Genomic DNA, 12202 nt, shown 5'->3' on the forward strand with positions numbered 1-12202 from the left:
GATACATGATCAATATAGGAGAATCTCAATAAACAATGATTCCAGGCTTCAGCACAAGAATTTTTTTAGCACCTGCTAGACAGACTCCATTAAAAATGCAATTTCCTTCTACCCGCAGCTTAACTAGCCAGAAGGTGCTTGGTGGCTATTACATCACAGAGCTCTGGTACTCTCTCTAGAAAACTCTTGGCTTTTTATTTTAGGAAAAAGTCAGTGCTGGGAAAGGCCCAAGTGTGACACTTCCGTTGTGCTGGGAGAAAAGTGCCAAATATGTCTGGATTAGGCTAATTTTGTTTTTAAAATACCAGTACTGTGAATGAGCATCAGCTGACATTAGTCACCACAAGAAGCCAATTAGAGCAATAGGTGATGGAGGAAAAATACAAGCACAACAAACATTACTAATCCCAAACACCCAATAAACTGTTTGGAAAGTATCTTTAAATGTAGCATGCTTTTTCTTTCTTGTTTAATTTTTGGTCTAGTTTTACCCAGCAGTGGCACTTCTTTAAAAGAAAATAATTTTAATACAGTGCCTAAACCATATATTAAATGGCGCTTTATTGTTCAAAGAAAATGTTCCAAGGCCTTTCTTATCTTTTAGAACAGGCACACAGCTCTGAAAATACAAATGAGCAATAAGAAAACTAAAGAGCCAATCTTTACTTCCAAGAGTTCTTTTACACTGAATAACTGATATTATCATGACTCACTTTCAAGCCAATCTAAATTTCATTCCAACTTTAATTTGCAAAAACATTTAGAATTCACATGACTTTTTCCCCCTTTCCTTTTCCTTTTCCTTTTCCTTCTCTTGCTTTCACCATTCCAAATTCTTCCTGGCCATTCAATTGTCTTATAATTTGAATCCTTGCTTATGATTTGTCTGACACTGCTCTTCATCAGTGCAGTCGCTGCATGTTTTAACATTGGATACCTGTTATTTTCATTATTTAGTCCCAACCCCTATGTCTCCCTCTCCGAAATCAGTGAGCACTCCCAGCGAAGCCGGAAGCCAAGATTCAGGAGACATGGGACCTGTGGGAAGGTAAGATGAAATGCTTGATCTTTCTACATCTTCTGCCTTTATTATGGATGTTTTTCCTGTTAATGGTTTTCTTGTAATGCCATTAAGGTGTTCTGCTTTATAGATATACACCCAAGTCTCCTGAGGGATCTGGGGGACTGAGATTCAAGAAGTAACTTTTCTGTGCTTTGCTTCATGCTCTCCAAATGTGTTGGGTTACAACTCTCATAATCCTCAATGTAACAGACTAGGGCCTGATCAGGGCCATCATACCAAAACAGATTCCAGAGTGATCAGGATGAGTCAGTGCAACCAGTGGAAAAGAGGGTTTGTTGGGGTTTATGGATGCAGAAAGGAAACTCACCTGCCCACACATTTGTAGGCAAACTAGGCAAGCTATAATGGGGAGTGTTCTAGAAGCCATTGAGCTCTCTAGCATGTGTGTCCCTCTCTCACCTTGTGGAAAGGACCAAGTTGTGGTTGAACGCAGAAAGCTTATATAGCGAAGTTCTACACCAAGGAATCACAACTGTGGCACAATTCCTACCAAGAGTGGCCTTAAGTCATATATGTCTGCTTTCCTTGCTTTGTAGAACATTCAGAACCAAAAGTTCAGACTTGGACACCATGATGTTAAAATTCCTGAGATTTAATATAAGTGACTTTCTTTCCTAGTTGCTACAAGCGTTACTCTCATCAATCAAAGTAAGAGCATTTTTATAATTACACGACTGAACATAGTGCAGCAAATGAGCATCAGTTATGCATCTTTTTTCTAACTAGCACATACCTGTTGCTACAGACTTTCCATAATCATTATTGTTGATGATATAGTTTAGGAATGGTCTGCTGTTCAGTAGTCACCCAATTAGAATACCTAAGGTCCAAAACACACTGCAGAAATAATCCAGTTTGAGACTGCTTTAACTATCCTGGCTCAATGCTAGGGAATTCTGGGAACTGCAGTTTTGTGAGACGTTTAGCCTTCTCTGTCAGAGACCTCTGGTGCCACAATATACTACAATTCCCAGGACTCACTAGCACTGAGCCAAGGCAATTAAAGTGGTCTCAAACTGCATTATTTCTGCAGTGTGGATTGAACCTAAATTAACATAATGGACTTAATATATAAACGTGGCCTCATTTGGATGTAATGAAGACTTTCCAATATATCACAGATGAAAACTGGGACACAGGCAGCATCAGAGTGTGATTAAGATTACAATGTTGTTAATGAGGAAGAACATACAAGCTAGGAGAGGCTGCAGTAGTTTGTTTTTGTCTGAACCTAATGGGAAGGGCAGGATTCTGCCTGCTCTTTTCCTCTCCATCCTGTTAATTAATTGAGTGCAATCTCCTTCTACAGCAGTGGTTCCCAACCTTTGGGTCGGAACCCCTTTGGGAGCCGAATGACCCGTTCATGGGGGTCACCTAAGACCATAGGAAAACACCTATTTAATTACAGTTACGAAGTAGCAATGGAAATAATTTCATGGGTTTGGGTGACCACAACATGAGGAACTGTATTAAAGAAGGTTGGGAACCACTGTTCTACAGGTTGAACTCAGGTCCAAAACACACTGCAGAAATAATCCAGTTTGAGACCACTTTAACTGCCCTAGTTCAATGCTAGGGAATTCTGGGAACTGCAGTTTTGTGAGACCTTTAGCCTTCTCTGTCAGAGAGCTCTGGTGTCACAATAAACTACAATTCCCAATAAACTACAAGCAACCTCAATCTGGATTATTTTTGCAATGTGTTTTGGACTTCAGTTTGCAGCAAGTGAGATAAGCTCAAGACAAACAGGAAAAGTTTTAATACCTCTGAAAAAGTGTGATGACAGAGGATTAACTGGAACTCTCCCTGCCAAATGGGGACAGTCGGAGGGCATAACAATGGTAAACCAGAGATGGGCAACCTGAAGCCCTTTCCAAAATTCTCTGAATGCAATAAATTCAGACCTCAGCAAAAACAAATATTTTCTACTTTTGGCAGCCAGACCTAGATTATCAATGATTCAGATGGTATGTATGGTTGTTGCAGAGCCAAGCACTGAAGGGAAAAGATATAGTGTGCTTCCTTTATTCCCTTATATTTTCCTCACTCCTCCACTGTGTCTGTTACCATCAAGCATTTGTGTGGTACCTGAATAATTGAGTAGAAATTCACCGATCAGGATGTTAGGCTCACCAATATGACAGCGCTGAAAAGTTACACCCTCACTATAAAAAAGCTCATTACCTTGTTATAGATCACTTGTACCTTGTGAATAATTTCCAAGCTCTCGGTGCTATGTGATGGGAGTTGCAGTCCAGCAGCATTGGGAAGGCCACAAATTACCCACCCCTGATTTAACTCCTCAGTCCTATACATATTTAGTTGAGATTAATCTCTCTTGGAAAACTGAGTAAATTTAAATGCGGATGGACTGTAAATCACTTTCCTGTGACCTAGAAAGGGAAGATTGGTTCTGGATGCTTGCCAATTACCAAGTCAGGGGCCTCAGTGTTAATTAATCTTTTTTGCATGTGAGTCTGTGGCATCATTAAAAAAATGTTCAGAGTCTCATTCCTTCAGGATGCAAAAGAGTTCTTTCCTCTTGTTTATTCTCATTAGCAACTTTCTCATGCTATGGTTTGGAGAGGTGCTCTTGTTTCCCAAGGGTGCTTCCCAGTGTGTGTTTGCAACCTGACCCCCAGCGCTATCCAATATTAACATGTAATGTGGTGCCACAGAGTGAGTGTACTTAATGGATCTGCCATATTCGTTAGTCTACCCCTGAAAGCTTTAATTAGCCTGCTTTTCTCTGTGAAGCGGCAACATTTACCAGCCCCAAGGAAATCTGCACTGTAACGTAATTGCCCTGCCATATACCCATAGTGGGAAACATGTGAAAAATGTTACATTGGACAACAAAAACCACATAGATGTTGCAAGCCAGGCCTAGAAGCCAATAATTTATTGAAAATGAGTATCTAATTAACAGCTGTCAGAAATATCTTGCAGAATCCTCTTTTGTATGTGAGTGTCGTCTTAGCTCTCTCCTAAATAAAGTACTTGATTTCCCCCCCCCCTTCTTTTATTGTGAGGAGGCATTGGAAAATGTAACACCACAGTGAGAAAGATACCACAGGATTCTTTCACTCAGGGTGAAAGGACTTCTGTTTTACTTGTAGCAGGCTAACATGACCAAGCCCCCTGGAATTTTTTGCAGTGAAAGTACATGAGTAGAAGTTGCTCTGCTGCATATAATCTTGACATTCAGATAGTGCTGGAAAAAGTTTTTTAAAAAAATAAGAGGAAGAAGTCAGTATGGAGTTGCAAATACATTTACATATATCTTTTTTTTTTATTCTGCCCACCACCAGAAAATACATGAATTAAAAGGGGAAAATACCCCTAGAACTCTTTATTAAAGCCAAGAAAAATTAGTTAAAACACAAAATTTCCAAAGATCTGGGGATTATTTTTATTTCTGGTTTGTAGCAACTTGCAGAAGTCAGTGAAACAGGGCTGAGATTCACACTTTACTGAATAAATTGTATGTATCCATTTATCTCTGCTGGATATCCCAAAGACAGGACTGGGTTTAGACAAACAACTTGACTTTAAAAATGGATTGATTCCCTTGAGGGTTGGTGGACTCTCCTTTGAACATGAGCTTTAACCATGTCTCAGGAGTGTTTTAGTTGTGTATTCCTACATGACAAGAGGTTGCACTACATGGTCCTGGTGTTCTCTTCCAACTATGTGATTCTATACAGACACATGTCCTTTGTAATATGTACAACTCTAGAATCTCTTCTCTTCATGGGGTTTAAGTGATCTGGATAGGATTAGCGCATTCTGTAAATTTGTCAAGAGCAGGCTGTGGCAACCAATATTGTACAGTATATCTTGAAACTGAAATGGCAACATAGCTAAAGCCTTTCGTGCTCATTACAATCATTTCACTGTCTTCTTTTCTGCACATTTAGTGATGCAGTTTCAGAAGGACAGCTCTAATGTTTGCAACATCTGTAGCTCCATATTCTCAGCAAAATATTCTAATTGTTTCATCTTCCACACTGTTACAGGGTCAGCAAACTATTGCAAGTGACCCTGCTGTTAGAGTGACATTAATATGAAGCTTGCTGTTTCTGGTAGCTTTCCATGGCCAATTAAATGATTATTGGAATGATAAAGTGTATTAATATTTCTTGATGCTAATTACAAGGGAAAGGCAAATAAACAGCACTTTTTACTATATGGCAGGGTTCTATTTATTATGTATAGATGTCCAATTTAATTCTTTATGCTGGTCTGCACACCTGAAGCCTCTTGTTGGAGACCCCTGTCAACCTTAATGTGCAGTTTCTTGTTTCTTAACCAGCTTTGCAGTTTCACATGTTCACTGTCCTTGAGCTGAAATCAACTAGAGATCTACACTGGAAATTTTATTAGGATCAGAGACAGTTAACATGTTACATTAGTCTTTTAAAACCTGGCATCTTTCAGATATGTAGCACTAAAAGTTTCCAAATCCCCAGCCATTCTGTCTATTGGAATCCTGAGAGCTATAATTCAACACATTGGGAAAGCACCAGGTTGAGGAAAGCTGCCTTAGACAGTAGGAACATGTATACATATGAATCTGTATTCATTTCTTTGTCTCCGTCTGTTGTGATGTAGGAAAAGGAACTAATAGCTTTTGTCCTTGTTGAGAAATCTGAGCTAATTGAAGCTCACATTGAGTGGAGTATATAAGTCTTGCTTTCCTGTGTTAGGTTTGTAAGCCTGTGCTCAGAACCACATGTTGTTGTTTTTAATTACAGTTGTATAGCACCAATTTTAAGTGTCTTTTTACTGAAAATGTTTACTGATGCTGTTTCAGTAGATACAGGGAAGGAAAAACAAGCCATTCATACTTTTTCCACACTCTCTTCTGTACAATGTATGGCTGTGATTTGTGACTGTTGTCTTGGGCAAAATATAAAGACATAAAATATAAACAAGAAAGCAAGCTATGCCATTTCAGCAGCTCTGAACCTATGTAGTGGGCCAATGGCTTTGCAGTTCCACTCTGTGTATTCGTGTGGGCAGCTGTTGATGGTCCACAGCATTATACCCAAACCATTTTTTTTTTAACTTTACTCACCTTGGATCTTGGCAGGCTGTATCAACCCCTTGATTGGAATAACACTTCCAGTTTTGAAAGAAAAAAGCATCTTCAGGCTTAAAACAGACCTGAGTTTTTCAGAGGTAACATTTAAATGGCCAATTGCATGCAATTTGTCAAGTTGCTAAATTTAAAATAACATGGAATGGATTTACCACTGATGTAGAGACAATGTGATGCCTTGCATTATGAATGCCATTCCCAAACAAATTCAGTCAGCGCCATTCTTACTGCTTTCTTTTGGATGAAGCAGCCTAATATTTGCTTTTCCTTTCTCCTGAGCATTCTCCTTCTTCTCCTTCTGTTTAGATTTGCCATTTCAACCATATCACTGGCTGGTTTTGTGTGTGTGTGTGTGTGTGTGTGTGTGTGTGTGTGTGTGTGTGTATCATTGCACAAATGGATGCTTGTATAATCTTACTGAACTTCCTTGAACACTATATAAGCAGGCTGCACATGAAAGTTGGAATGATGTGGCTCTCCAGATATTGCTAGACTACATCACCCAGCATTCCTCACCTATCCCTGTGCTGGTTAGAGCTGGTGGAACTTGTAGTTCATTAACACCTAGAAGGCAATACAATTCCCATTCCAGCTTTGCTTGTATAAAGCATACCAAGTCAGTACAGCCCAAGAACTGTGCCTAGTTGGTACCATCAAAGACAAATCTGGTGTTTGAAGCTACACAAAGCTTACAAGGTGACCCCTTTCTCCAACAACCTCCACCCCTTTCCCCTGATGTGGAGTCTGTTCCCAAGCTCTTTTCTTTAATCACACTGTAATAGTAATCCCCCTAATGGAATATTGTTTGTCACTTGGGATACGTAAAAGATTTTGAAAGAGTCTGGAGTAGAGGAGTAATGACTGCCTCACAAGTTACATGTAGTTTTCTCTCTTCCTAAGTATCTTGGGTGTGTAGGTATAAGTGGCCCCATGATACTCATAACATTAGATGCTGGCGCATAGTTGGCAAAGTACACTCTTGCCTAATGACCTTGGCAACATTAAAGAAGTAATTTTTCACTTTGTTTCTATTTTATATGCAACTTCTGTAACATATTAGGCGTATAAATTATTCTGTATCAGACATTCTGGGTTTTTTCTTGTGTGTGTGTGTGTGTGTGTGTTTGTGCTTTGCCTTCTGTTATATCAAAAATGCCTTCCGTTATGTTAAAAATTAGAGCAAGTGGGTAGATTCTCCTAGTTTTTCCTTTTGCTTGGTCTCTGCTATACGGCCATCATAGAAACCCTGAGTAAAACCTTTATGGGTTTTTGTTTTCGGTTTCAGGTGTAGAAATTTTGGAAATGAATTTGATTAATATGGAGAATCTTGCCAGTGTATGTGAAGCTTTTAGGTAGCTCAAAGCAAGAGACTTCTGCTTCTTATAGTAAGCATCGCTGTCCTTGAAACACTTTGAAAATGCCTTACTACATTTTCTTTTTCCTTCCTCTTGCCTTCTAATGGACTTAATATTGATTATTCCAACTTTATGCACCAGTGTGTGGTAAATGCCCTTGCATTTTGCTTTCCAAATGAAACTAATAGGAGTTGAGCTCATCTAAGCATGTTAAGTTCAGAGCTTGGAAACATTGTTTTGAGGTGACCTTCACTCTTTCCCTCCCAGTTGCCGTGGTGGTTGAGGGATTTTGCCAATTGTTCTCCACACAGACTAGGGAATCATTGGATTTATATTCCCCCCAAAGTAATGTTTCAAATGCTGAATAGTTTGTATCACATTTGTAGCTCAATCAGTTTTTACAATAACATGCTTTATGTAGACGTATGCATTAAGCATTCAGTGGTGCTTACTTCCATGAAAATATATACAGAGGACTGAGCTCTAATTTGCTGCTATCCTGCTGCTGTCTTATCATAATGATCCAACACCAGGCTCAAAGTAATATTTAACTCTGAGTCCAGGAGGCTTCTGTAGCTGGAATGAGGTGTGGGCCATTTTGACCTTAACTGCAGGCAACCAAAGGGCCCAGGGTGTCACAGTGCCAGTGCCCAGGAGAAGGATAGGAGAGCAGCAGAGTGGTGAACTATGCCATAATCCTTTTTTCAGAGCCAGCTGAGCCATTTATATGTTAGCTAATACACAGTGATTTCTTTTTGTGTGTTCTGTGAAGTTGATAATCAACATTAACAGTTTTAAAATTTATTTATTTATTATTTAGAAAAGCAAATGGTCAAACACTATATGACTGCTGTGTGACAAACTATCAGCCATGGTTCAAAAGGTGAAATAAGTGATGCTTTGCCTGGCATTATCTTTATCATCTGTAAAATGACCTGAAAACACATACTTGCTGCTGAGAAGAGCAGTCTTTCCCCAATATGATACCCTGTAGATAGGCTAGACCACTGTGGGGTGAGACCCCTGGGGGGGACGACAAGAGTTACTCAAAAGGGGGGGGGGGAGACACAAAACTTGGAGGCCCTGATCCCACCTCCTCTTCTGCTTTCCAAATCTTTTCTTTCCTACAGGGAAGATAAAGATGAAGAGGGTGCTTGCGCTAGCAGTCTTTGCCTGAGGAGGAGGAGAGCAGGGAAGCTCATTGGATCATGTCCTCTGGTGGGACCCATCCTGAGCCATTGCTTCTTCTTCCCCCATCCATCCTGTCACTGTCTCCATCTCAGGACAAGATACTGCTACAGCATCAACCAGCATGCTCAGTGTGCCCTACACACATGGAAGCCAAAGGAGAGCCAGCATCCTCAATGGATCCCATCAGTAGTGGAGGCCAGCAGTGCCTCTTGATCAGGGCCACTGCCATCACCTGGCTCTGGTTGGGGCCCCTCAGAGACAGAGGCGAAGTGGCCAGAATCACTTAGCTCACAATATAGTGCTTTGCTGGATGAGGAGTCTTGGAGTTGAAGTCCAACAAACCTGAAGGGCTTTGGTTTGGGGAAGGCTCGGATACAAAAATCACAGGACTGCTTTGGGAAGCATTGGCCCAGTACAGACTGCCAGTTTGAGGTGACCTGGAGCCAATTTTAGGTTCTGGAGTGCACAGCATTCACATGCTCCAGAACCCTAACACATATGGGCAGCACCATCTTTACATGGCACTGTCCATATGGGGCACGCATGCATGATGCAAGCGTGGTGTCACATCCATACCTCCAGATGCCATGCTTCCATCATGGATGCATCACAGTGCACCAATGGCGCATTGATGACATCATCTCCACGTGCCAACCACCCCCCCCCCCCAGTTTTTCCAGGTTCTTTTTGGTCTTTTGGGGTGCTGCGTGGTTTGGCTACTGTGGTGTCCCTCTGGAGGAGAACTGGGTGCCTCCAACCTGTCTCTTTGTGACGGTCTGGAGAGCCCCATTGTTATCTTGGGTTAATGGATAGTTGATCTACATCAGTAGTTCCCAAACGTTGGTCTTCAAAATGTTTTGGACTTTAACTCCCAGAAGCCCCAGCCAGCTTAGCCAACTCTTAGGAATTCTGGCACCTAAAGTCCAAAACATCTGGAGGACCAAAGTTTGGGAATAACTGGGCTAAATGGTAGCATCCCTGTTCTAGATTTAGAACTAGAATGCTGCATTGGATGGAAATTTTGGGCTAAGGAAGAAATGCAAATTCCTTGCAGCCACATGCAGCTGAACTAGAATTCCATTCCAGAACACGTGCTTTCCTGTTCTTTTCAACCAATGATCTCACACTCTCTGTGTCAACTTTATGCACATGAAGAATTCCCTGGCTCAAGGTTCAAGTTATATCCTACCCAATCTTTAAAACAAATTCACCAGGTCAATTTCTGTACAGTAAAAGTCGAGCACTTGCCAGGTATATTGTGAAGATGATGTAGTAAGAGAAATACTGAAGAAGTAAAGAAGCTGAGTGGGGCATTCTGAAAAGTGTAGCCAAAAAATAACTTAAATTTTGTCTGGCAATGGTCTGACAAACCTGTTTGTTAGTCTGTACTTGAAACAGTAGAAATGCATAGAAAACCTTTTGCAGGGATTGCTTGGTCCTGATTGTGGGAACTGGAATCCATGGAGAGGGATCCCAGAACCATTGTCATAGTTCCAAATATCTCCCCCAGTCTTTCCTGAATAAAATGCATTTAATGATGTTAACTTGTAGCTGTTAGTGGAGACCATCTGCTAATCAATGTGCACACAATGAGTGCAATGCAGTAATCTACAATGTTCCATATACATACATTGAATGTTGCATGCAGATACCTTTGGATGTTTCTCTCTTTTATGCTTGTAGTGTATAATTCATTGGTATGTGCCAAGGATGTCCTTTCCAGGGAACTCAGACACATATGTGGAGCCCAGCCATGTGTTCCCCTCAGCATTGTTATTGTTTGTAGAACTAAAAGAAATGGACCCAGTTTGTAAAGGTCCACTTGTAATCAATTGTATTTCATTTGAGCTGCGGAGACTGCTACATGTTATATTAAATGCTTAAATGCTTTACTTTTTTCTTTTCTTTTTTTACTCTGGAGTAAATGCCTGGGGTTTTGTGTTGAATAAGGCTCTTCAGAAGTGGGTAGTGAGACTAAAAAGTTCACATTAAGAGAATTAATACAGTAAGTATAGTAGCCATAGTCCTGGAACCAACCCAAATTTAAAAACAACTGTACTGGTGAATGGTCAAAAATACTTCCTTCTTTATTCTCAGTGTGTTGTGAGAACAGCTCTTTTGCAGTTTGAATAGAATGGAGTAACAAAATGTAGTTTATAACAATATTTGAATATTGTTATAACAGTATTAACATTGTTTCAAATGCTTTTATATAAATCAGAATACATAATTCAGCTTCCTAAATAAAGTACTGGAGATTTGATCTGTGATTTTGTCATGTATAGATTAATGCAATAATGGATAATGTTCTAATCACTAAAATCTAGTGTATATTTGGTTGGAAGATTATAGAAGTGTAAATGTTTTGTTGACATATGTTGTTTAGTGAGGTTGAGGAACTTTTAGTTATGATAGTGAAATACAGTTTTACTGTTTTGTTTTCAGTTTATTCAGGTGATTTTTTTCTTCCCTTGAGGCAGAGAGTTTCTCAAAATGCACCAGGAACAAAGAAGTGTTTTTAACAATACATGGTTTTAGGTGTTTGCATCTCTTTAATTTGTTTGCATATTTTGGGCCTCAAACCTTCCCACTTGGATTTTTTAAAATAGATTCCTACATATACACATGAGAACTTAAAAAAAAAAAGTGGGAAGGGAATACATATCCTCCTCTTTCCTCAGCCCCATATAAAAGTGGGGTGGAAGAATATGGAAAAATGACTTATTTGAATTACAGTTCCTCAAATTTTGAATGGCTATGCCACTTAGAGGATTCTGGAAGCTGCATTACAAAAAGTTAACTTTTCCAAACTCTGTTATATGTAGGAATTTGATTTTAGAAACTGGGGTATGAGTGTGATGTTGGACTCAACCCATTTGCAATGTCCTGATCTGGACTGAGGCCTGAGTACTTCAGAGTAAAAAAGAAAAGAAATTTAAGATACTACACATTTATTTTAATGTGTAGTTTACTCTTTTGCTAAGCAAACCTCTCATATTGAAACATGTCTCATTGGACACTCAATGTTCTTGCTAGTCTTATATCTACTATTGTAACATACTGAATTATTTGCTCTTGTCGATCAGTGAACACTGTGATATTGTGGTTCTCTGCTGCATTTTTTGGTGGTGTGTTCTGTGCTTGTACAAAATACAGCAAGTGACAAAGTGATTTCTACCCCTTCCTGCAATCCTTTCAGTTAATTCTGTGTGTTTTTCCTCCCCTTTGTGCTGTGCGGCTGATAACCTGGCTAGGACCCTGCAATGGGACACAGACCCTTCAGTGCTCCAGCTTCAGTCGGACTCTGAACTTGGGTATATGTCCACTCTCATTATTTTTTGTTCTTATATTATGACTTTATTTGCATGAATTATGTTGAAAAGACTTTCCAGAGGGGCTTTCTCTGTGTCACTCTGTGCATGTGTGTCTATATATTTAGATATATATCTCTATATATAGATACTGTTT

General features: G+C 39.8%; 1 protein-coding gene across 2 annotated transcripts in view; it reads left to right on the plus strand.

The window, feature by feature from the left end:
• The window catches only part of DYNC1I1 (dynein cytoplasmic 1 intermediate chain 1), a 251011-nt gene that overhangs the window by 38261 nt on the left and 200548 nt on the right, over positions 1-12202 (plus strand). Inside the window, exons 4-5 of one of the 2 annotated variants that reach the window (XM_042476919.1) lie at positions 958-1048; positions 11989-12048. In XM_042476919.1, the coding sequence (XP_042332853.1) occupies positions 958-1048; positions 11989-12048 (151 nt within the window). The remainder of the gene's footprint in view (positions 1-957; positions 1049-11988; positions 12049-12202) is intronic. The other variant, XM_042476920.1, reaches the window with a different exon arrangement.

Source organism: Sceloporus undulatus, chromosome 6 (assembly GCF_019175285.1).
Source record: "Sceloporus undulatus isolate JIND9_A2432 ecotype Alabama chromosome 6, SceUnd_v1.1, whole genome shotgun sequence".
Taxonomy (NCBI): Eukaryota; Metazoa; Chordata; class Lepidosauria; order Squamata; family Phrynosomatidae; genus Sceloporus; species Sceloporus undulatus.